At 34.1% G+C, this 23,805-nt stretch overlaps 1 protein-coding gene across 5 annotated transcripts in view; it reads left to right on the top strand.

Moving 5' to 3' along the window:
- DAZ1 (deleted in azoospermia 1) overlaps positions 1–23,805 on the top strand; it is a 76,525-nt gene that overhangs the window by 33,449 nt on the left and 19,271 nt on the right. For all 5 annotated transcript variants that reach the window (XM_055377084.2, XM_055377081.2, XM_055377083.2 and 2 more), the window contains 8 exons: positions 937–1,008; positions 3,325–3,396; positions 5,868–5,939; positions 8,248–8,319; positions 10,672–10,743; positions 13,238–13,309; positions 15,617–15,688; positions 18,093–18,164. In XM_055377084.2, coding sequence (XP_055233059.1) covers positions 937–1,008; positions 3,325–3,396; positions 5,868–5,939; positions 8,248–8,319; positions 10,672–10,743; positions 13,238–13,309; positions 15,617–15,688; positions 18,093–18,164 — 576 coding nt within the window. The remainder of the gene's footprint in view (positions 1–936; positions 1,009–3,324; positions 3,397–5,867; positions 5,940–8,247; positions 8,320–10,671; positions 10,744–13,237; positions 13,310–15,616; positions 15,689–18,092; positions 18,165–23,805) is intronic.

Genomic DNA, 23,805 nt, shown 5'->3' with positions numbered 1-23,805 from the left:
GTGTTTTAGATATCTGTAAATCCTGTCAGTTTCTGGCATGTAATGTCTCTGATCCTTGTTAGTTTGCTATTTAAAGTAGATTTGACATATTCTGTCACTTACTGGTGGTAAATAACGTTTATTTTCTTCTTAGTTCATTTTATTTATATCTTAGTTTAAAAGACATTTTCTTTGATGGAAAATAAAGTAACAGAATAGTAGTGAAGTAGTTATTCAGTGTTTCTCATTCGTTGACATTTTCCCTGTACTTGAGACATGTACGGTATACCTCATCTTCTTTTTCCTTCTCTGAACAATGGCTGGAATAAAAGCCCTACTTCTAACATTTACTGTGAGCCATTACTGAATCTGGGTGTATTGATGCATGCTGCTTACCTATATGTGTTGAAACAATCAATAAGTATTTATTGAAACATATGAGACATTATACTGTCTCTTTTCCAGTATTGGATTATATACTGCACTTAGTTTTTCAACATGAAGTACAGAAAACGCCGTAAATTCTGTAGAACTACGTATTACCTTATAATATTGTCAAATACACATCACTCTGGAAGCATTTTTACAGGGAAATAGCAAATGTATTAATTTAACTTACATTGAACTCTGTCTTAATGCAGCCTTATCACCAGTGCAGGAAATAACTTCTGGGTGGGCATAAGTACACAATATAAGTAAGGTTAACTTTGCCTGGTGAAATAGCCAGTTCTTTTGACATTTGTCTGTTCCCCCTCCACGCCCAACCATAGCACTTGACCGAGAATAATACGTTCTTCATAAATCAGTCAGTCACTTACAATTCTACATTGTTGCATATAGAAAAATAATTAGTATTTCAAAATTTTTCATAGTTTTGTTATATTGGGACTAATTCTTCCTAATTAAAAATAATGTTTTACCGTATTAATTCATTCTTTCTGTATAATTTATTTTCAGGCATATCCTACTTATCCAAATTCACCATTTCAGGTCACCACTGGATATCAGTTGCCTGTATATAATTATCAGGTAATGTAAGAGGGAGTAAAATGATTTGCTTTCAGGTATTATTGGGGCCTTTAACTTGTTTATACAAATTTGCTGAATAGTTGGTCATTTTAAACTAGTGAAGTGTACCTAAAATTTAGGGAAACACTTAGAATTAGTGTAGAACGAAGACCTCTGTCTTATTTAGAAGTAGTGAAGTAGTATTTTGAGAGGAATATACTCGGCAATAATTTCCTGTAGAACAGACTTCTGAGATTTGGTGTCCCCTTCTTCATTTCTGGATGTAGTTTTCATCTTTGCTGTCAAATAGCTGCATGAAACATCCAAACTGACTTTCATGAATTTTCTTAAGGAGATAGAGTGAAATAAAATTCTGATCCACTTTTCAGAGCACAGAATTCCAATTATATTTTCATTTTAGCTGGCTGTTTGACGATAGTAATTCCCTGGATCTCTATGAAAAGAGATACAATTATATCTGTGACCCATAATTATGTCTATGGTAATAAACTGAAAGAGCTCGTATCTTTGAGGTTTCCACATTGCCAACTCCTGAAAATTTGGAGAAAGGTGAAGTTGCTAATATAAAAGTAACAAGAATGTCATGGACTAGAAACATAAAGTACTCAAGTTTTCCATTCTGTTACTTTTATTGTAATAAAACAGGAGACAGCAGAATAAGTACTTCAATATCGTGTTTCTCATGTGTTTTTGAAAATGTGTAGGAATACTTTAATAGTTTTGGTATCCTTTTTTTTTTTTTTTAAGATGCCATCATAGGGGCCTGTTGGGGAGCAAAGGGATTATGTTGTCCTTGACTTTAAGTGAATTAGCCAAACACATACTTCCTGTTCATTCTTGATTTTTTTCCATGTCATATATGCCTATAAATATTTTTAAGTGATTCCTTATATTAATCTTTTATTTTTTTTGTTACTTTGTTGTTAACCTGATTATAAACTCCCATGGCAGCAACAGTGCCTTTTTTGCCCTCAGGTTTTTATGTGCTTAAGCAATGGCAGGTCCACATAATGACAGACTATATAATCAAAGAAAGGTAATATTCACGTGACTTTAGAATTAGCATGTATCTGCATAGAATCTGCCTCTGGCTTTACCAGCAATAGAATATTTATAGAAGAGAAAGGGAAATGCTTTGCTGTTAATTACGCTTAAATAACAATAGGAGTAAACAAGAGTATTACCTCCAAATCACCGGAGCTGCTTTCCCCCTTATAAGCAGTTCCTAAAGTGAATGAAAGCAGCTCTCCTTATGTGTCTGCCTACTTTATTCTTCGGTAAGTTTAGCAGTTCGTCTAGCTATGCTTTATTTGAAGTGATTTCCTGATGCCTCCTCGTATAAATTGCTGATTTCTAGATATATTCTGGTTCTGGAATGGGTAGATTTCTGATGTGGCTTAGTATATATATATATATATAAACCCCGTGAGCTTCTAGCATCTAATTTCTCTCATCCTGGGTACATTGATACTTAAAGTAGGATTTGACATACTGTATCACTTACAGTTGATAAATAATGTTTATATTCTTCGTTCATTTTATAGATGTGTTAGCTTAAAAGACATTTTCTTTGATGGAAAATGAAGTAACAAAATAATAGTGAAATAGTTCTCCAGTGTCTCTAATTTGTTGATATTTTCCATGTACTTGAAACATGTATGGTATACCTCTTCTTTTTCCTTCTCTGAACAATGGCTAGAAAAAAAGCCCTACTTGATTCTGTCATTTACTGTGAGGCATTACTGAATCTGGATGTATTCTTGTATGCTACTACCTGTATGTTTTCAAACAATAAGAATTTATTGAAACATATAAGACATTATACTTTCTCTTCTCCAGTATTGGATTAGAGACTGCACTTAGATTTTCGAATGAAGTACAGACAAAGCCATAACATCTGTAGAACTACATATCGTCCTATAATATTGTCTGATACAAAACAATCTAGAAATATTCTGACAGGGAAATAGCAAATGTATTAATTTAACTTACATTGCAATCTGTCTTAATGGAGCCTTATCATCAGTGTAAGAAATAACTTCTGGGTGTGAATAAGTACACAGTATAAGGTAAACTTTGGTGAAATAATCAATTCTTTTGTCATTTGTTCCCCGTTCACACCCAAAGTGTAGCACTTGACATAGAATCTTTCTTTCTTCATAAAGTCAGTTATTCATTTAGAATTCTGCATTGTTGTATGTAGAAAAACAATATTTCACCTTTTGTAATATTTTTGTTATATTGGGAATCATATTTCTTTCTAATTTTAAAAAGTGGTTTACCATATTCATTTTTTTCTGCAACCTTTCTTTTCAGGCATTTCCTGCTTATCCAAATTCACCATTTCAGGTCGCCACTGGATATCAGTTGCCTGTATATAATGATCAGGTAATGTAAGAGGGAGTAAAATGATTTGCTTTCAGGTATTATTGAGGCCTTTAACTTGTTTATACAAATTTCCTGAATAGTTGGTCATTTTAAACTAGTGAAGTGTACCTAAAATTTAGGGAAACACTTAGAATTCGTGTAGAATGAAGACCTCTGTCTTATTCTGAAGGAATGAAGTAGTATTTTGACAGGAATATACTTGGGAATAATTTTCTGTAGAACAGATTTGTGAGATTTGGTGTCCCCTTCTTCATTTCTGGATGTAGTTTTCAACTTTACTGTCAAATAGCTGAATGAAACATCCAAACTGACTTTCATGAATTTTCTTAGGGAGATAGAGTGAAATAAAATTCTGATCCACTTTTCAGAGCACAGAATTCCAATTATATTTTCATTTAAGCTGGCTGTTTGACGATAGTAATTCTCTGGATCTCTTTTCATAGATACAATTTTATCTATGACCGAAAATTATATCTGTGGTAATAAAGAGAAAGAGCTAGTATCTTTGAGGTTTCCACATTGCCAACTCCCGAATATTTGGAGAAAGGTGAAGTTTCTAATATAAAAGTAACAAGAATGTCATGGACTAGAAACGTAAAGTACTTAAGTTTTCCTTTCTGTTACTTTTATTATAATAAAAAGGAGACAGCAGGATAAGTACTTCGATATTGTGTTTCTCATGTGTTTTTGAAAATGTGCAGGAATACTTTAATAGTTTTGGTGCCGTTTTTTTTTCTTTTTCTTTTTTTTAGATGCCACCATAGGGACCTGTTGGGCAGCAAAGGGATTATGTTGTCCTTGACGTTAAGTGAATTAGCCAAACATAGACTTCCTGTTCATTCTTGATATTTTCCATGTCATATATGCCTATAAATATTTTTAAGTGATTCTTTATATTAATTTTTTTTGTTACTTTCTTGTTAACCCGATTATAAACTCCCATGGGAGCAAGAGTGCCTTTTTTGCCCTTAGGTTTTTCTGTGCTTAAGGAATGGCAGATCCACATAACGATAGAGTATGTAATCATAGAAAGGTAGTATTCACGTGACTTTAGAATTAGCCGGTATCTGCATAGAATCTGCCTCTGGCTTTACCAGCAACAGAAAACTTATAAAAGAGAAACAGAATTGCTTAGCTGTTAATTACGCTTAAATAAGAAAATTAGTAAACGAGAGTATTACCTGCAAATCACCAGAGCTGCTTTCCCCCTTATAACCGTTTCCTAAAGTGAATGAAAGCAGCTCTCCTTATGTGTCTGGCTACTTTATTCTTCGGTAAGTTTAGCAGTTCGTCTAGCTATCTTTTATTTGAAATGATTTCTGGTTGCCTCCTCATATAAATTGCTGACTTCTGGATATTTTCTGGTTCTGGAATGGGTAGATTTCTGATGTGGTTTAATGTGTGTATATATATATATATATATATATGTATGTGTATATATATATATATATATGTATGTGTGTATATATATATATATGTATGTGTATTTATATATATATAGTATGTGTATATATATATATATATAAATATATATGTATGTGTATATATATATATAAACCCCGTGAGCTTCTTGCATCTAATTTCTCTGATCCTGGTTACATTGATATTTAAAGTAGGGTTTGACATACTCTGTCACATACTGTTGATAAATAACGTTTATATTCTTCTTAGTTCTTTTTATTGATGTGTTAGCTTAAAAGACATTTTCTTTGACGGAAAATGAAGTAACGAAATAATAGTGAAATAGTTCTGCAGTGTCTCTAATTTGGTGGTATTTTCCATGTATTTGAAACATGTATGGTGTACCTCTTCTTTTTCCTTCTCTGAACAATGGCTAGAAAAAAAGCCGTACTTGTTTCTGTCATTTACTGTGAGGCATTACTGAATCTGGGTGTATTCATGCATGCTGCTACCTGTATGTTTTCAAACAATAAGAATTTATTGAAACATATAAGACATTATACGTTCTCTTCTCCAGTATTGGATTATAGACTGCACTTAGTTTCTGGAATGAAGTACAGACAAAGCCATAACATCTGTAGAACTACATATTACCCTACAATATTGTCTGGTACAAAACAGTCTAGAAATATTCTTACAGCGAAATTGCAAATGTATTAATTTAACTTACATTGCAATCTGTCTCTATTAAGACAGATTGGTGTCTCTGTTATCACCAGTGTAAGAAATAAGTTCTGGGTGTGAATAAGTATGCAGTATAAGGTAAACTTTCGTGAAGTAGTCAATTCTTTTGTCATTTGTTCCCCCTTCACACCCGAAGTATAGCACTTGACATAGAATCTTTCTTTCTTCATGAAGGCAGTCATGCATTTGGAATTCTACATTGTTGTATGTAGAAAAACGATATTTTTTGTTTTGTAATATTTTTTGTTATATTGAGAATTATATTTCTTTCTGATTTTAAAAAGTGGTTTACCACATTCATTTTTTTCTGCAACCTTTCTTTTCAGGCATTTCCTGCTTATCCAAATTCACCATTTCAGGTCACCACTGGATATCAGTTGCCTGTATATAATTATCAGGTAATGTAAGAAGGAGTAAGATGATTTGCTTTCAGGTATTATTGAGGCCTTTAACTTGTTTATACAAATTTGCTGAATAGTTGGTCATTTTAAACTATTGAAGTGTACGTAAAATTTAAGGAAACACTTAGAATTAGTGTAGAATGAAGACCTCTGTCTTATTTAGAAGTAATGAAGTAGTGTTTTGACAGGAATATACTTGGCAATTACTTTTTTGTAGACCAGATTTCTGAGATTTGGTGTCCCCTTCTTCATTTCTAGATGTAGTTTTCATCTTTACTTTCAAAAAGCTGAACGAAACATCCAGACTGACTTTCATGAGTTTCCTTAAGGAGATAGAGTGAAATAAAATTCTGATCCACTTTTCAGAGCACAGAATTCCAATTATATTTTCATTTTAACTGGCTGTTTGACGATAGTAATTCTCTGGATCTCTTTTCATAGATTCAAGTATATCTATGACCTATAATTATATCTATGGTAATAAACTGAAAGAGCTTGTATCTTTGAGGTTTCCACATTGCCAACTCCTGAAAATTTGGCGAAAAGTGAAGTTTCAAATATAAAAGTAACAAGAATGTCATGGACTAGAAACATAAAGTACTCAAGTTTTCCTTTCTGTTACTTTTATTATAATAAAAAAGGAGACAGCAGGATAAGTACTTGAATATTGTGTTTCTCAGGTGTTTTTGAAAATGTGTAGGGATACTTTAATAGTTTTGGTGTCCTTTTTTTTTTTTTTTAAGGTGCCACTATAGGAGCCTGTTGGGGAGCAAAGGGATTATGTTGTCCTTGATATTAAGTGAATTAGCCAAACATAGACTTCCTGTTCATTATTGATTTTTTTCATGTCATATATGCCTATACATATTTTTAAGAGATTCTTTATATTAATTTTTTTGTTATTGTTACTTTCTTGTTAACCCGATTATAAACTCCCAGGGCAGCAACAGTGCCTTTTTTGTCCTCAGGTTTTTATGTGCTTAAGCAATGGCTGGTCCACATAATGATAGACTATATAATCACAGAAAGGTAGTATTCACGTGACTTTAGAATTTGCACGTATCTGCATAGAATCTGCCTCTGGCTTTAGCAGCAATAGAAAATTTATAGAAGAGAAACAGAATTGCTTAGCTGTTAATGACGCTTAAATAAGAATAGGAGTAAACGAGAGTATTACTTCCAAATCACCGGAGCTGCTTTCCCCCTTACAACCAGTTCCTAAAGTGAATGAAAGCAGCTCTCCTTATGTGTCTGCCTACTTTATTCTTCGGTAAGTTTAGCAGTTCACCTCGCTATCCTTTGTTTGAAATGATTTCCGGTTGCCTCCTCATATAAATTGCTGACCTCTGGATATTTTCTGGTTCTGGAATGGGTAGATTTCTGATGTGGTTTAGTATATCTAGATAAACCCCGGGAGCTTCTGGCATCTAATTTCTCTGATCCTGGTTACATTGATATTTAAAGTAGGGTTTGTCATACTCTGTCACTTACTGTTGATAAATAACGTTTATATTCTTCTTAGTTCGTTTTATTGATGTGTTAGCTTAAAAGACATTTTCTTTGACGGAAAATGAAGTAACAAAATAATAGTGAAATAATTCTGCAGTGTCTCTAATTTGTTGATATTTTCCATGTTCTTGAAACATGTATGGTATACCTCTTCTTTTTCCTTCTCCAAACAATGGCCAGAAAAAAAGCCCTACTTGTTTCAGTCGTTTACTGTGAGCCATTACTGAATCTGGGTGTATTCATGCATGCTGCTACCTGTATGTTTTCAAACAATAAGAATTTATTAAAACATACAAGACATTATACTTTCTCTTCTCCAGTATTGGATTATAGACTGCACTTAGTTTTTTGGAATGAAGTACAGAAAAATCCATGACATCTGCAGAACTACATGTTACCGTATAATATTGTCTGATACAAAACAGTCTAGAAATATTCTTACAGCGAAATTGCAAATGTATTAATTTAACTTACATTGTAATATGTCTTAATGGAGCCTTATCACCAGTATAAGGAATAACTTCTGGGTGTGAATAAGTACAGTATAAGGTAAACTTTGGTGAAGTAGTCAATTCTTTTGTCATTTGTTCCCCCTTCACACTCATAGCGTAGCACTTGACATAGAATCTTTCTTTCTTCATAAAGTCAGTCATTCATTTGGAATTCTGCATTGTTGTATGTACATAAACCATATTTTACCTTTTCTAATATTTTTGTTATATTGGGAATTGTATTTCTTTCTAATTTTAAAAAGTGGTTTACCATATTCATTTTTTTCTGCAACCTTTGTTTTCAGGCATTTCCTGGTTATCCAAATTCACCATTTCACGTCACCACTGGATATCAGTTCCCTGTGTATAATTATCAGGTAATGTAAGAAGGAGTAAAATGATTTACTTTCAGGTATTACTGAGGCCTTTAACTTGTTTATACAAATTTCCTGAATAGTTGGTCCTTTTAACTTAGGGAAGTGTCCCTAAAATTTAAGGAAACACTTAGAATTAGTGTAGAATGAAGACCTCTGTGTTATTTAGAATAATGAGGTAGTATTTTGACAGGAATATACTTGGCAATAACTTTTCTGTAGAACAGATTTCTGAGATTTGGTGTTCTCTTCTTCATTTCTGGATGTAGTTTTCATCTTTACTTTCAAATAGCTAAATGAAACATCCAAAGTGTCTTTCATGAATTTTCTTATGGAGATAGAGTGAAATAAAATTCTGACCCACTTTTCAGAGCACAGAATTCCAATTATATTTTCATTTTAGCGGGCTGTTTGAGGATAGCAATTATCTGGCTCTCTTTTCATAGATACAAGTATATCTATGACCCATAATTATATCTATGGTAATAAACTGAAAGAGCTAGTATCTTTGAGGTTTCCACATTGCGAAATCCCGAAAATCTGGAGAAAGGTGAAGTTTCCAATATAAAAGTAACAAGAATGTCATGGAGTAGAAACATAAAGTATTTGAGTTTTCCTTTCTGTTACTTTTATTATAATAAAAAAGGAGACAGCAGGATAAATACTTTAATATTGTGTTACTCATGTGTTTTGGAAAATGTGTAGGAATACTTTAATAGTTTTGGTGTCCTTTTATTTTTTTTATTTATTTATTTATTTATTTATTATTTATTTATTTATTTTTTAAGATTCCACCTTAGGGGCGTGTTGGGGAGCAAAGGGATTATGTTGTCCTTGATGTGATTTGAATTAGCCAAACATAGACTTCCTGTTCATTCTTGATTTTTTTCCATGTCATGTATGCCTACAAATATTTTTAAGTGACTTTTTATGTTAATTTTGTTGTTGTTGTTGTTGTTACTTTCTTGTTAACCTGATTATAAACTCCCATGGCAGCAACAGTGCCTTTTTTGTCCTCAGGTTTTTATGTGCTTAAGCAATGGCAGGTCTACGTAATGACAGACTATATAATCAAAGAAGGGTAGTATTCACGTGACTTTAGAATTAGCATGTGTCTGCATAGAATCTGCCTCTGACTTTACCAGCAGTAGAAAATTTATAGAAGAGAAAGGGAAATGCTTTGCTGTTAATTACGCTTAAAAAAGAATAGGAGTAAAGGAGAGTATTACCTCCAACTCACTGGAGCTGCTTTCCCCCTTATAAGCAGTTCCTAAAGTGAATGAAAGCAGCTCTCCTTATGTGTCTGCCTACTTTATTCTTCGGTAAGTTTAGCAGTTCATCTAGCTATCTTTTATTCGAAATGATTTCCAGATGCCTCCTCATATAAATTGCTGACTTCTGGATATATTCTGGTTCTGGAATGGGTAGATTTCTGATGTGGTTTAGTATATATATATAAACCCTGTGAGCTTCTGGCATGCAATTTCTCTGATCGTGGTTACATTGATATTTAAAGTAGGGTTTGACATAGTCTGTCACTTACTGTTGATAAATAACATTTATATTCCTCTTAGTTCATTTTATTGATGTGTTAGTTTAAAAGGCATTTTCTTTGACAGAAAATGAAGTAACGAAATAATAGTGAAATCGTTCTGCCGTGTCTCTAATTTGTTGATATTTTCCATGTACTTGAAACATGTATGGTATACCTCTTCTTTTTCCTTCTCTGAAGAATGGCTAGAAAAAAAGCCCTACTTGATTCTGTTGTTTACTGTGAGGGATTAGTGATTCTGGGTGTATTCATGTATGCTGCTTCCTGTATGTTTTCAAGCAATAAGAATTTATTGAAACATGTCAGACATTATACTTTTTCTTCTCCAGTATTGGAATATAGAGTGCACTTAGTTTTTTGGAGTGAAATACAGACAAAGCCATAACATCTATAGAACTACATATTACCCTACAATATTGTCTGATACAAAACAGTCTGGAAATATTCTTACAGCGAAATTGCAAATGTATTGATTTACCTTACATTGCAATCTGTCTTAATGGAACCTTATCACCAGTGTAAGGAATAATTTCTGGGTGTGAATAAGTACGCAGTATAAGGTAAACTTTTGTGAAGTAGTCAATTCTTTTGTCATTTGTTCCCCCTTCGCACCCAAAGTGTAGCACTTGACATAGAATCTTTCTTTCTTCATAAAGTGATTGATTTGGAATTCTGCATTGTTGTATGTAGAAAAAGGATATTTTCTGTTTTGTAATATTTTTGTTATATTGGGAATTCTATTTCTTTCTAATTTTAAAATGTGGTTTACCATATTCATTTTTTTCTGCAACGTTTCTTTTCAGGCCTTTCCTGCTTATCCAAATTCACCATTTCAGGTCACCTCTGGATATCAGTTGCCTGTATATAATTATCAGGTAATGTAAGAAGGAGTAAAATGATTTGCTTTGAGGTATTTTTGAGGCCTTTAACTTGTTTATACAAATTTCCTGAATAGTTGGTCATTTTTAACTAGTGAAGTGTCCCTAAAATTTAAGGAAAGACTTAGTGTAGAATGAAGACCTCTGTCTTATTTAGAAGTAATGAAGTAGTATTTTGACAGGAATATACTTGGGAATAACTTTTCTGTAGAATAGATTGCTGAGATTTTGTGTCCCCTTCTTCATTTCTGGATGTAGTTTTCATCTTTACTGTCAAATAGCTGAATGAAACATCCAAACTGACTCTCATGAATTTTCTTAGGGAGATAGAGTGAAATAAAATCAAGATCCACTTTTCAGAGCACAGAATTCCAATTATATTTTCATTTTAGCTGGCTTTTTGACGATAGTAATTCTCTGGATCTCTTTTCATAGATACAAGTATATCTATGAGCCATAATTATATCTATGGTAATAAACTGAAAAAGCTATTATCTTTGAGGTTTCCACATTTCCAACTCCCGAAAATTTGGAGAAAGGCAAAGTTTCAAATATAAAAGTAACAAGAATGTCATGGACTAGAAACATAAAGTACTTAAGTTTTCCTTTCTGTTACTTTTATTCTAATAAAAAAGGAGACAGTAGGATAAGTACTTGAATATTGTGTTTCTCATGTGTTTTTGAAAATGTGTAGGAATACTTTAATAGTTTTGGTTTCCGTTTATTTTATTTATTTATTATTATTATTTTTAAAGATGCCACCATAGGGGCCTGTTGGGGAGCAAAGGGATTATGTTGTCCTTGACGTTAATTGAATTAGCCAAACATAGACTTCCTGTTCATTCTTGATTTTTCTCCATGTCATATTTGCCTATAAATATTTTTAAGTGACGCTTTATGTTAATGTTTTTTTTTTTTGTTGTTGTTGTTACTTTCTTGTTAACCCGATTATATACTCCCATGGCAGCAACAGTGCGTTTTTTGCCCTCAGGATTTTATGTGCTTAAGCAATGGCAGGTCCACATAATGATAGACTATATAATCAAAGAAAGGTAGTATTCACGTGACTGTAGAATTAGCATGTATCTGCATAGAATCTTCCTCTGGCTTTACCAGCAGTAGAAAATTTGTAGAAGAGAAACAGAAATACTTTGGTGTTAATTATGCTTAAATAAGAATAGGAGTAGACGAGAGTATTACCTGCAAATCACCGGAGCTGCTTTCCCCCTTATAACCGTTTCCTAAAGTGAATGAAAGCAGCTCTCCTTATGTGTCTGGCTACTTTATTCTTCAGTAAGTTTAGCAGTTCGTCTAGCTATCTTTTATTTGAAATGATTTCTGGTTGCCTCCTCATATAAATTGCTGACTTCTGGATATTTTCTGGTTCTGGAATGGGTAGATTTCTGATGTGGTTTAGTGTATATATATATATATACACATATACGTATATACATGTACATATATATACGTATATATATATATACGTATATATATGTGTATATATATATATACGTATATATATATATATATACGTATATATATATGTGTATATATATACGTGTATATATATATATATACCCCGTGAGCTTCTTGCATCTAATTTCTCTGATCCTGGTTACATTGATATTTAAAGTAGGGTTTGACATACTCTGTCACATACTGTTGATAAATAACGTTTATATTCTTCTTAGTTCGTTTTATTGATGTGTTAGCTTAAAAGACATTTTCTTTGACGGAAAATGAAGTAACGAAATAATAGTGAAATAGTTCTGCAGTGTCTCTAATTTGGTGGTATTTTCCATGTATTTGAAACATGTATGGTGTACCTCTTCTTTTTCCTTCTCTGAACAATGGCTAGGAAAAAAGCCGTACTTGTTTCTGTCATTTACTGTGAGGCATTACTGAATCTGGGTGTATTCATGCATGCTGCTACCTGTGTGTTTTCAAACAGTAAGAATTTATTGAAACATATAAGACATTATACGTTCTCTTCTCCAGTATTGGATTATAGACTGCACTTAGTTTCTGGAATGAAGTACAGACAAAGCCATAACATCTGTAGAACTACATATTACCCTACAATATTGTCTGGTACAAAACAGTCTAGAAATATTCTTACAGCGAAATTGCAAATGTATTAATTTAACTTACATTGCAATCTGTCTCTATTAAGACAGATTGGTGTCTCTGTTATCACCAGTGTAAGAAATAAGTTCTGGGTGTGAATAAGTATGCAGTATAAGGTAAACTTTCGTGAAGTAGTCAATTCTTTTGTCATTTGTTCCCCCTTCACACCCGAAGTATAGCACTTGACATAGAATCTTTCTTTCTTCATGAAGGCAGTCATGCATTTGGAATTCTACATTGTTGTATGTAGAAAAACGATATTTTTTGTTTTGTAATATTTTTTGTTATATTGAGAATTATATTTCTTTCTGATTTTAAAAAGTGGTTTACCACATTCATTTTTTTCTGCAACCTTTCTTTTCAGGCATTTCCTGCTTATCCAAATTCACCATTTCAGGTCACCACTGGATATCAGTTGCCTGTATATAATTATCAGGTAATGTAAGAAGGAGTAAGATGATTTGCTTTCAGGTATTATTGAGGCCTTTAACTTGTTTATACAAATTTGCTGAATAGTTGGTCATTTTAAACTATTGAAGTGTACGTAAAATTTAAGGAAACACTTAGAATTAGTGTAGAATGAAGACCTCTGTCTTATTTAGAAGTAATGAAGTAGTGTTTTGACAGGAATATACTTGGCAATTACTTTTTTGTAGACCAGATTTCTGAGATTTGGTGTCCCCTTCTTCATTTCTAGATGTAGTTTTCATCTTTACTTTCAAAAAGCTGAACGAAACATCCAAACTGACTTTCATGAGTTTCCTTAAGGAGATAGAGTGAAATAAAATTCTGATCCACTTTTCACAGCACAGAATTCCAATTATATTTTCGTTTTAGCTGGCTGTTTGACGATAGTAATTCTCTGGATCTCTTTTCATAGATTCAAGTATATCTATGACCTATAATTATATCTGTGGTAATAAACTGAAAGAGCTTGTATCTTTGAGGTTTCCACATTGCCAACTCCTGAAAATTTGGCGAAAAGTGAAGTTTCAAATATAAAAGTAACAAGAATGTCATGGACTAGAAACATAAAGTACTTAAGTTTTCCTTTCTGTTACTTTTATTATAATAAAAAAGGAGACAGCAGGATAAGTACTTGAATATTGTGTTTCTCAGGTGTTTTTGAAAATGTGTAGGGATACTTTAATAGTTTTGGTGTCCTTTTTTTTTTTTAAGGTGCCACTATAGGAGCCTGTTGGGGAGCAAAGGGATTATGTTGTCCTTGATATTAAGTGAATTAGCCAAACATAGACTTCCTGTTCATTATTGATTTTTTTTCATGTCATATATGCCTATACATATTTTTAAGAGATTCTTTATATTAATTTTTTTGTTATTGTTACTTTCTTGTTAACCCGATTATAAACTCCCAGGGCAGCAACAGTGCCTTTTTTGTCCTCAGGTTTTTATGTGCTTAAGCAATGGCTGGTCCACATAATGATAGACTATATAATCACAGAAAGGTAGTATTCACGTGACTTTAGAATTTGCACGTATCTGCATAGAATCTGCCTCTGGCTTTAGCAGCAATAGAAAATTTATAGAAGAGAAACAGAATTGCTTAGCTGTTAATGACACTTAAATAAGAACAGGAGTAAACGAGAGTATTACTTCCAAATCACCGGCGCTGCTTTCCCCCTTACAACCAGTTCCTAAAGTGAATGAAAGCAGCTCTCCTTATGTGTCTGCCTACTTTATTCTTCGGTAAGTTTAGCAGTTCATCTCGCTATCCTTTGTTTGAAATGATTTCCGGTTGCCTCCTCATATAAATTGCTGACCTCTGGATATTTTCTGGTTCTGGAATGGGTAGATTTCTGATGTGGTTTAGTATATCTAGATAAACCCCGGGAGCTTCTGGCATCTAATTTCTCTGATCCTGGTTACATTGATATTTAAAGTAGGGTTTGTCATACTCTGTCACTTACTGTTGATAAATAACGTTTATATTCTTCTTAGTTCGTTTTATTGATGTGTTAGCTTAAAAGACATTTTCTTTGACGGAAAATGAAGTAACAAAATAATAGTGAAATAATTCTGCAGTGTCTCTAATTTGTTGATACTTTCCATGTTCTTGAAACATGTATGGTATACCTCTTCTTTTTCCTTCTCCAAACAATGGCCAGAAAAAAAGCCCTACTTGTTTCAGTCGTTTACTGTGAGCCATTACTGAATCTGGGTGTATTCATGTATGCTACTACCTGTATGTTTTCAAACAATAAGAATTTATTAAAACATACAAGACATTATACTTTCTCTTCTCCAGTATTGGATTATAGACTGCACGTAGTTTTTTGGAATGAAGTACAGACAAAGCCATAACATCTATAGAACTACATATTACCCTATAATATTGTCTGATACAAAACAGTCTACAAATATTCTTACAGCAAAATTGCAAACCTATTAATTAAGTTACATTGCAATCTGTCTTAATGGAGCCTTACCACCAGTGTAAGAAATAACTTCTGGGTGTGAGTAAGTACAGTGTATAAAGTCAACTTTGGTGAAGTAGTCAATTCTTTTGTCATTTGTTCCCCCTTCACACCCAAAGTGTGGCACTTGACATAGAATCTTTCTTTCTTCATCAAGTCAGTCATTCATTTAGAATTCTGTTTTTCTGTATGTAGAGGAACGATATTTTACCTTTTCTAATATTTTTGTTATATTGGGAATTATATTTCTTTCTAATTTTAGAAAGTGGTTTACCATATTCTTTTTTTTCTGCAACCTTTCTTTTCAGGCATTTCCTGCTTATCCAGATTCACCATTTCAGGTCACCACTGGATATCAGTTGCCTGTATGCAATTATCAGGTAATGTAAGAGGGAGTAAAATGATTTGCTTTCAGGTATTATTGAGGCCTTTAACTTGTTTATACAAATGTCCTGAATACTTGGTCATTTAAAACTAGTGAAGTGTCCCTAAAATTTAAGGAAAGACTTAGTGTAGAATGAAGACCTGTGTCTTATTTAGAAGTAATGAAGTAATATTTTGACAGGAATTTACTTGGCAATAACATTTGTGTAGAAGAGATTTCTGAGATTGGGTGTCCCCTTCTTCATTTCTGGATGTAGTTTTCATCTTTGCTGTGAAATAGCTGAATGAAACATCCAAACTGACTTTCATGAATTTTTTTAGGGAGATAGAGTGAAATAAAATTATGATCCACTTTTCAGAGCACAGAATTCCCATTATATTTTCATTTTAGCTGGCTGTTTGACGATAGTAATTCTCTGGATCTCTTTTCATAGATACAAGTATATCTATGACCAATAACTATATCTATGGTAATAAACTGAAAGAGCTAGTATTTTTGAGGTTTCCACATTGCCAACTCCCAAAAATTTGGAGAAAGGTGAAGATTCAAATTTAAAGTAACAAGAATGTCATGGACAAGAAACATAAAGTACTCAAGTTTTCCTTTCTGTTACTTTTATTATAATAAAAAAGGAGACAGCAGGATAAGTACTTCAATACTGTGTTTCTCATGTGTGTTTGAAAATGTGTAGGAATAGTTTAATAGTTTTAGTTCCCTTTTTTTTTTTTTAAGATGCCATCATGGGGGCCTGTTGGTGAGCAAAGGGATTATGTTGTCCTTGACGTTAAGTGAATTAGCCAAACATAGACTTCCTGTTCATTCTTGATTTTTTTCCATGTCATATATGCCTATAAATATTTTTAAGTGAGTCTTCATGTTAATGTTTTCTTTGTTGTTGTTACTTTCTTGTTAACCCGATTATAAACTCCTATGGCAGCAACAGTGCCTTTTCTGCCCTCAGGGTTTTATGTGCTTAAGCAATGGCAGCTCCACATAATGATAGACTATATAATCAGAGAAAGGTAGTATTCACATGACTTTAGAATTTGCATGTAGCTGCATAGAATCTGCCTCTGGCTTTACCAGCAGTAGTAAATTTGTAGAAGAGAAACAGAAATGCTTTGCTGTTAATTATGCTTAAATAAAAATAGAAGTAAAGGAGAGTATTACCTGCAAATTACCAGAGCAGCTTTCCCCCTTATAAGCAGTTCCTAAAGTGAATGAAAGTAGCTCTCCTTATGTGTCTGCCTACTTTATTCTTCAGTAAGTTTAGCAATTCATCTAGCTATTCTTTATTTGAAATGATTTCCAGATGCCTCCTCATATAAATTGCTGACTTCTGGATATATTCTGGTTCTGGAATGGGTAGATTTCTGATGTGGTTTACTATATATACATATATATATGTGTGTGTGTATATATATATATACACATATATATGTATATATATACATGTGTGTATATATATATATACACATATATATATATATATATATATAAACCCCGTGAGTTTCTGGCATCTAATTTCTCTGATCCTGGTTACATTGATATTTAAAGTAGGGTTTGTCATACTCTGTCACTTACTGTTGATAAATAACGTTTATATTCTTCTTAGTTCATTTTGTTGATGTGTTAGCTTAAAAGTCATTTTCTTTGATGGAAAATGAAGTAACAAAATAATAGTGAGATAGTTCTGCAGTGTCTCTAATTTGTTGATATTTTCCATGTACTTGAAACATGTATGGTATACCTCTTCTTTTTCCTTCTCTGAACAATGGGTAGAAAAAAAGCACTACTTGTTACTGTCATTTACTGTGAGTCGTTACTGAATCTGGGTGTATTCGTGTATGCTGCTACCTGTATGTTTTCAAACAATAAGAATTTATTGAAACATATAAGACATTATACTTTCTCTTCTCCAGTATTGGATCATAGACTGCACTTAGTTTTTCGGAATGAAGTACAGACAAAGCCATAACATCTGTAGAAGTACATATTGTCCTATCATATTGTGTGATACAAAAGAGTCTAGGAATATTCTGACAGGGAAATAGCAAATGTATTAATTTAACTTACATTGCAATCTGTCTTAATGGAGCCTTACCACCAGTGTAAGAAATAACTTCTGGGTGTGAGTAAGTACACAGTATAAAGTCAACTTTGGTGAAGTAGTCAATTCTTTTGTCATTTGTTCCCCCTTCACACCCAAAGTGTGGCACTTGACATAGAATCTTTCTTTCTTCATCAAGTCAGTCATTCATTTGGAATTCTGCATTGTTGTATGTAGAAAAACTATATTTTACCTTTTTTGATATTTTTTTATGTTGGGAATTATATTTTTTTCTAATTTAAAAAAATGTTTTACCATATTCATTTTTTTCTGCAACCTTTCTTTTCAGGCATTTCCTGCTTGTCCAAATTCACCAGTTCAGGTCACCACTGGATATCAGTTGGCTGTATACAATTATCAGGTAATGTAAGAGGGAGTAAAATGATTTGCTTTCAGGTATTATTGAGGCCTTTAACTTGTTTATACAAATTTCCTGAATAGTTGGTCATTGTAAACTAGTGAAGTGTACCTAAAATTTAAGGAAAGACTTAGTGTAGAATGAAGACCTCTGTCTTATTTAGAAGTTATGAGGTAATATTTTGACAGGAATATACTTGGCAATAACTTTTCTGTGGAACAGATTTCTGAGATTGGGTGTCCCCTTCTTCATTTCTGAATGTAGTTTTCATCTTTACTGTCAAATACCTGAATGAAACATCCAAACTGACTCTCATGAATTTTCTTACGGAGATAGAGTGAAATAAAATTATGATCCACTTTTCACAGCACAGAATTCCAATTATATTTTCATTTTAGCTGGCTGTTTCAGGATAGTAATTCTCTGGATCTCTTTTCATAGATACAAGTATATCTATGACCGCTAATTATATATATGGTAATAAACTGAAAGAGCTAGTATCTTTGAGGTTTCCACATTGCCAATTCCCAAAAATTTGGAGAAAGTTGAAGTTTCTACTATAAAAGTAACAAGAATGTCATGGACTGAAAACATAAAGTACTCAAGTTTTCCTTTCTGTTACTTTTATTATAATAAAAAAGGAGACAGCAGGATAAGTACTTGAATATTGTGTTTCTCAGGTGTTTTTGAAAATGTGTAGGAATATTTTAATATTTTTGGTTTCCTTTATATATTTATTTTTTCTTTTTTATTATTATACTTTAAGTTTTAGGGTACATGTGCACATCGTGCAGGTTAGTTACATATGTATTCATGTGCCATGTTGGTGCGCTGCACCCACCTTCTCGTCATCTAGCATTAGGTATGTCTCCCGATGCTATCCCTCCCCCCTCCGCCCACCCCACAACAGTCCCCAGAGTGTGATATTCCCTTTCCTGTGTCCATGTGATCTCATTGTTCAGTTCCCACCTATGAGTGATAATATGTGCTGTTTGGTTTTTTGTTCTTGTGATAGTTTACTGAGAATGATGATTTCCAGTTTCACCCATGTCCCTACAAAGGACGTGAATTCATCATTTTTTATGGCTGCATAGTATTCCATGGTGTATATGTGCCAGATTTTCTTAATCCAGTCTATCATTGTTGGACATTTGGCTTGGTTCCAAGTCTTGGCTATTGTGAATAATGCCGCAATAAACATACGTGTGCATGTGTCTTTATAGCAGCATGATTTTTAGTCCTTTGGGTGTATACCCAGTAATGGGATGGCTGGGTCAAATGGTATTTCCAGTTCTAGATCCCTGAGGAATCGTCACACTGACTTCCACAATGATTGAACTACCCACCAACAGTGTAAAAGTGTTCCTATTTCTCCACATCCTCTCCAGCACCTGTTGTTTCCTGACGTTTTAATGATTGCCATTCTAACTGGTGTGAGATGGTATCTCATTGTGGTTTTGATTTGCATTTCTCTGATGGCCAGTGATGATGAGCATTTTTTCGTGTGTTTTTTGGCTGCATAAATGTCTTCTTTTGAGAAGTGTCTGTTCATGTCCTTCGCCCACTTTTTGATGGGGTTGTTTTTCTTTTTCTTGTAAATTTGTTTGAGTTCATTGTAGATTCTGGATATTAGCCCTTTGTCTGATGAGTAGGTTGCAAAAATTTTCTCCCATTTTGTAGGTTGCCTGTTCACTCTGATGGTAGTTTCTTTTGCTGTGCAGAATCTCTTTAGTTTAATTAGGTCCTATTTGTCAATTTTGTCTTTTGTTGCCATTGCTTTTGGTGTTTTAGACATGAAGTCCTTGCACATGCATGTGTCCTGAATGGTATTGCCTAGGTTTTCTTCTAGGGTTTTTATGGTTTTAGGTCTAACGTTTAAGTCTTTAATCCATCTTGAATTGATTTTTGTATAAGGTGTAAGGACGGGATCCAGTTTCAGCTTTCCACATACGGCTAGCCAGTTTTCCCAGCACCATTTATTAAATAGGGAATCCTTTCCCCATTGCTTGTTTTTCTCAGGTTTGTCAAAGATCAGATAGTTGTAGATATGTGGCGTTATTTCTGAGGGCTCTGTTCTGTTCCATTCATCTATATCTCTGTTTTGGTACCCAGTACCATGCTGTTTTAGTTACTGTAGACTTGTAGTATAGTTTGAAGTCAGGTAGTGTGATGCCTCCAGCTTTGTTCTTTTGGCTTAGGATTGACTTGGCAATGCGGGCTCTTTTTTGGTTCCATATGAACTTTAAAGTAGTATTTTTCCAATTCTGTGAAGAAAGGCATTGGTAGCTTGATGGGGATGGCATTGAATCTGTAAATTGCCTTGGGCGGTATGGCCATTTTCAGGATATTGATTCTTCCTACTCATGAGCATGGAATGTTCTTCCATTTGTTTGTATCCTCTTTTATTTCCTTGAGCAGTGGTTTGTAGTTCTCCTTGAAGAGGTCGTTCACATCCCTTGTAAGTTGATTTCCTAGGTATTTTATTCTCTTTGAAGCAATTGTGAATGGGAGTTCACTCATGATTGGGCTCTCTGTTTGTTGTTGGTGTATAAGAATGCTTGTGATTTTTGTACATTGATTTTGTATCCTGAGACTTTGCTGAAGTTGCTTATCAGCTTAAGGAGATTTTGGGCTGAGACAATGGGGTTTTCTAGATGTACAATCATGTCGTCTGCAAACAGGGACAATTTGACTTCCTCTTTTCCTAATTGAATACCCTTTATTTCCTTCTCCTGCCTAATTGCCCTGGCCAGAACTTCCAACACTGTGTTGAATAGGAGTGGTGAGAGACGGCATCCCTGTCTTGTGCCAGTTTTCAAAGGGAATGCTTCCAGTTTTTGCCCATTCAGTACGATATTGGCTGTGGGTTTGTCATAGATAGCTCTTATTATTTTGAAATACGTCCCATCAATACCTAATGTATTGAGAGTTTTTAGCATGAAGGGTTGTTGAATTTTGTCAAAGGCTTTTTCTGCATCTATTGAGATAATCATGTGGTTTTTGTCTTTGGTTCTGTTTATATGCTGGATTACATTTATTGATTTGCATATATTGAACCAGCCTTGCATCCCAGGGATGAAGCCCACTTGATCATGGTGGATAAGCTTTTTGATGTGCTGCTGGATTCGTTTTGCCAGTATTTTATTGAGGATTTTTGCATCAATGTTCATCAAGGATATTGGTCTAAAATTCTCTTTTTTGGTTGTGTCTCTGCCTGGCTTGGGTATCAGAATGATGCTGGCCTCATAAAATGAGTTAGGGAGGATTCCGTCTTTTTCTGTTGATTGGAATAGTTTCAGAAGGAATGGTACCAGTTCCTCCTTGTACCTCTGGTAAGAATTCGGCTGTGAATCCATCTGGTCCTGGACTCTTTGGTTGGTAAGCTATTGATTATTGCCACAATTTCAGCTCCTGTTATTGGTCTATTCAGAGATTCAACTTCTTCCTGGTTTAGTCTTGGGAGAGTGTATGTGTCGAGGAATTTATCCATTTCTTCTAGATTTTCTAGTTTATTTGCATAGAGGTGTTTGTAGTATTCTCTGATGGTAGTTTGTATTACTGTGTGATCGGTGGCGATATCCCCTTTATCCTTTTTTATTGCGTCTATTGGATTCTTCTCTCTTTTTTTCTTTATTAGTCTTGCTAGCAGTCTATCAATTTTGTTGATCCTTTCAAAAAACCAGCTCCTGGATTCATTAATTTTTTGAAGGGTTTTTTGTGTCTCTATTTCCTTCAGTTCTGCTCTGATTTTAGTTATTTCTTGCCTTCTGCTAGCTTTTGAATGTGTTTGCTCTTGCTTTTCTAGTTCTTTTAATTGTGATGTTAGGGTGTCAATTTTGGATCTTTCCTGCTTTCTCTTATGGGCATTTAGTGCTATAAATTTCCCTGTACACATTGCTTTGAATGCGTCCCAGAGATTCTGGTATGTTGTGTCTTTGTTCTCGTTGGTTTCAAAGAACATCTTTATTTCTGCCTTCATTTCGTGATGTACCCAGTAGTCATTCAGGAGCAGGTTGTTCAGTTTCCATGTAGTTGAGCGGTTTTGAGTGAGATTCTTAATCCTGAGTTCTAGTTTGATTGCTCTGTGGTCTGAGAGATAGTTTGTTATAATTTCTGTTCTTTTACATTTGCTGAGGAGAGCTTTACTTCCCAGTATGTGGTCAGTTTTGGAATAGGTGTGGTGTGGTGCTGAAAAAAATGTATATTCTGTTGATTTGGGGTGGAGAGTTCTGTAGATGTCTATTAGGTCCACTTGGTGCAGAGCTGAGTTCAATTCCTGGGTATCCTTGTTGACTTTCTGTCTCGTTGATCTGTCTAATGTTGACAGTGGGGTGTTAAAGTCTCCCATTATTAATGTGTGGGAGTCTAAGTCTCCTTGTAGGTCACTCAGGACTTGCTTTATGAATCTTGGTGCTCCTGTATTGGGTGCATATATATTTAGGATAGTTGGCTCTTCTTGTTGAATTGATCCCTTTACCATTATGTAATGGCCTTCTTTGTCTCTTTTGATCTTTGTTGGTTTAAAGTCTGTTTTATCAGAGACTAGGATTGCAACCCCTGCCTTTTTTGTGTTTTCCATTGGCTTGGTAGATCTTCCTCCATCCTTTTATTTTGAGCCTGTGTGTGTCTCTGCACGTGAGATGGGTTTCCTGAATACAGCACACTGATGGGTCTTGACTCTTTATACAATTTGCCAGTCTGTGTCTTTTAATTGGAGCATTTAGTCCATTGACATTTAAAGTTAATATTGTTATGTATGAATTTGATCCTGTCATTATGATGTTAGCAGGTTATTTTGCTCGTTAGTTGATGCAGTTTCTTCCTAGTCTCGATGGTCTTTACATTTTGGCATGATTTTGCAGCGGCTGGTACCGGTTGTTCCTTTCCATGTTTAGTGCTTCCTTCAGGAGCTCTTATAAGGCAGGCTTGGTGGTGACAGAATCTCTCAGCATTTGCTTGTCTGTAAAGTATTTTATTTCTCCTTCGCTTATGAAGCTTAGTTTGGCTGGATATGAAATTCTGGGTTGAAAATTCTTTTCTTTAAGAATGTTGAGTATTGGCCCCCACTCTCTTCTGGCTTGTAGGGTTTCTGCCAAGAGATCCGCTGTTAGTCTGATGGGCTTCCCTTTGAGGGTAACCCGACCTTTCTCTCTGGCTGCCCTTAACATTTTTTCCTTCATTTCAACTTTGGTGAATCTGACAATTATGTATCTTGGAGTTGCTCTTCTCGAGGAGTATCTTTGTGGCGTTCTCTGTATTTCCTGAATCTGAACGTTGGCCTGCCTTGCTAGATTGGGGAAGTTCTCCTGGATAATATCCTGCAGAGTGTTTTCCAACTTGGTTCCATTCTCCCCGTCACTTTCAGGTACACCAATCAGACGTAGATTTGGTCTTTTCACATAGTCCCATATTTCTTGGAGGCTTTGCTCATTTCTTTTTATTCTTTTTTCTCTAAACTTCCCTTCTCGCTTCATTTCATTCATTTCATCTTCCATTGCTGATACCCTTTCTTCCAGTTGATCGCATCGTCTCCTGAGGCTTCTGCATTCTTCACGTAGTTCTCGAGCCTTGGTTTTCAGCCCCATCAGCTCCTTTAAGCACTTCTCTGTATTGGTTATTCTAGTTATACATTCTTCTAAATTTT

Source organism: Gorilla gorilla, chromosome Y (genome assembly GCF_029281585.2).
Source record: "Gorilla gorilla gorilla isolate KB3781 chromosome Y, NHGRI_mGorGor1-v2.1_pri, whole genome shotgun sequence".
Lineage (NCBI taxonomy): Eukaryota > Metazoa > Chordata > Mammalia > Primates > Hominidae > Gorilla > Gorilla gorilla.
Note: the sequence above shows the minus strand (reverse complement) of the source record. Positions and strands in the feature narration are given on the sequence as shown.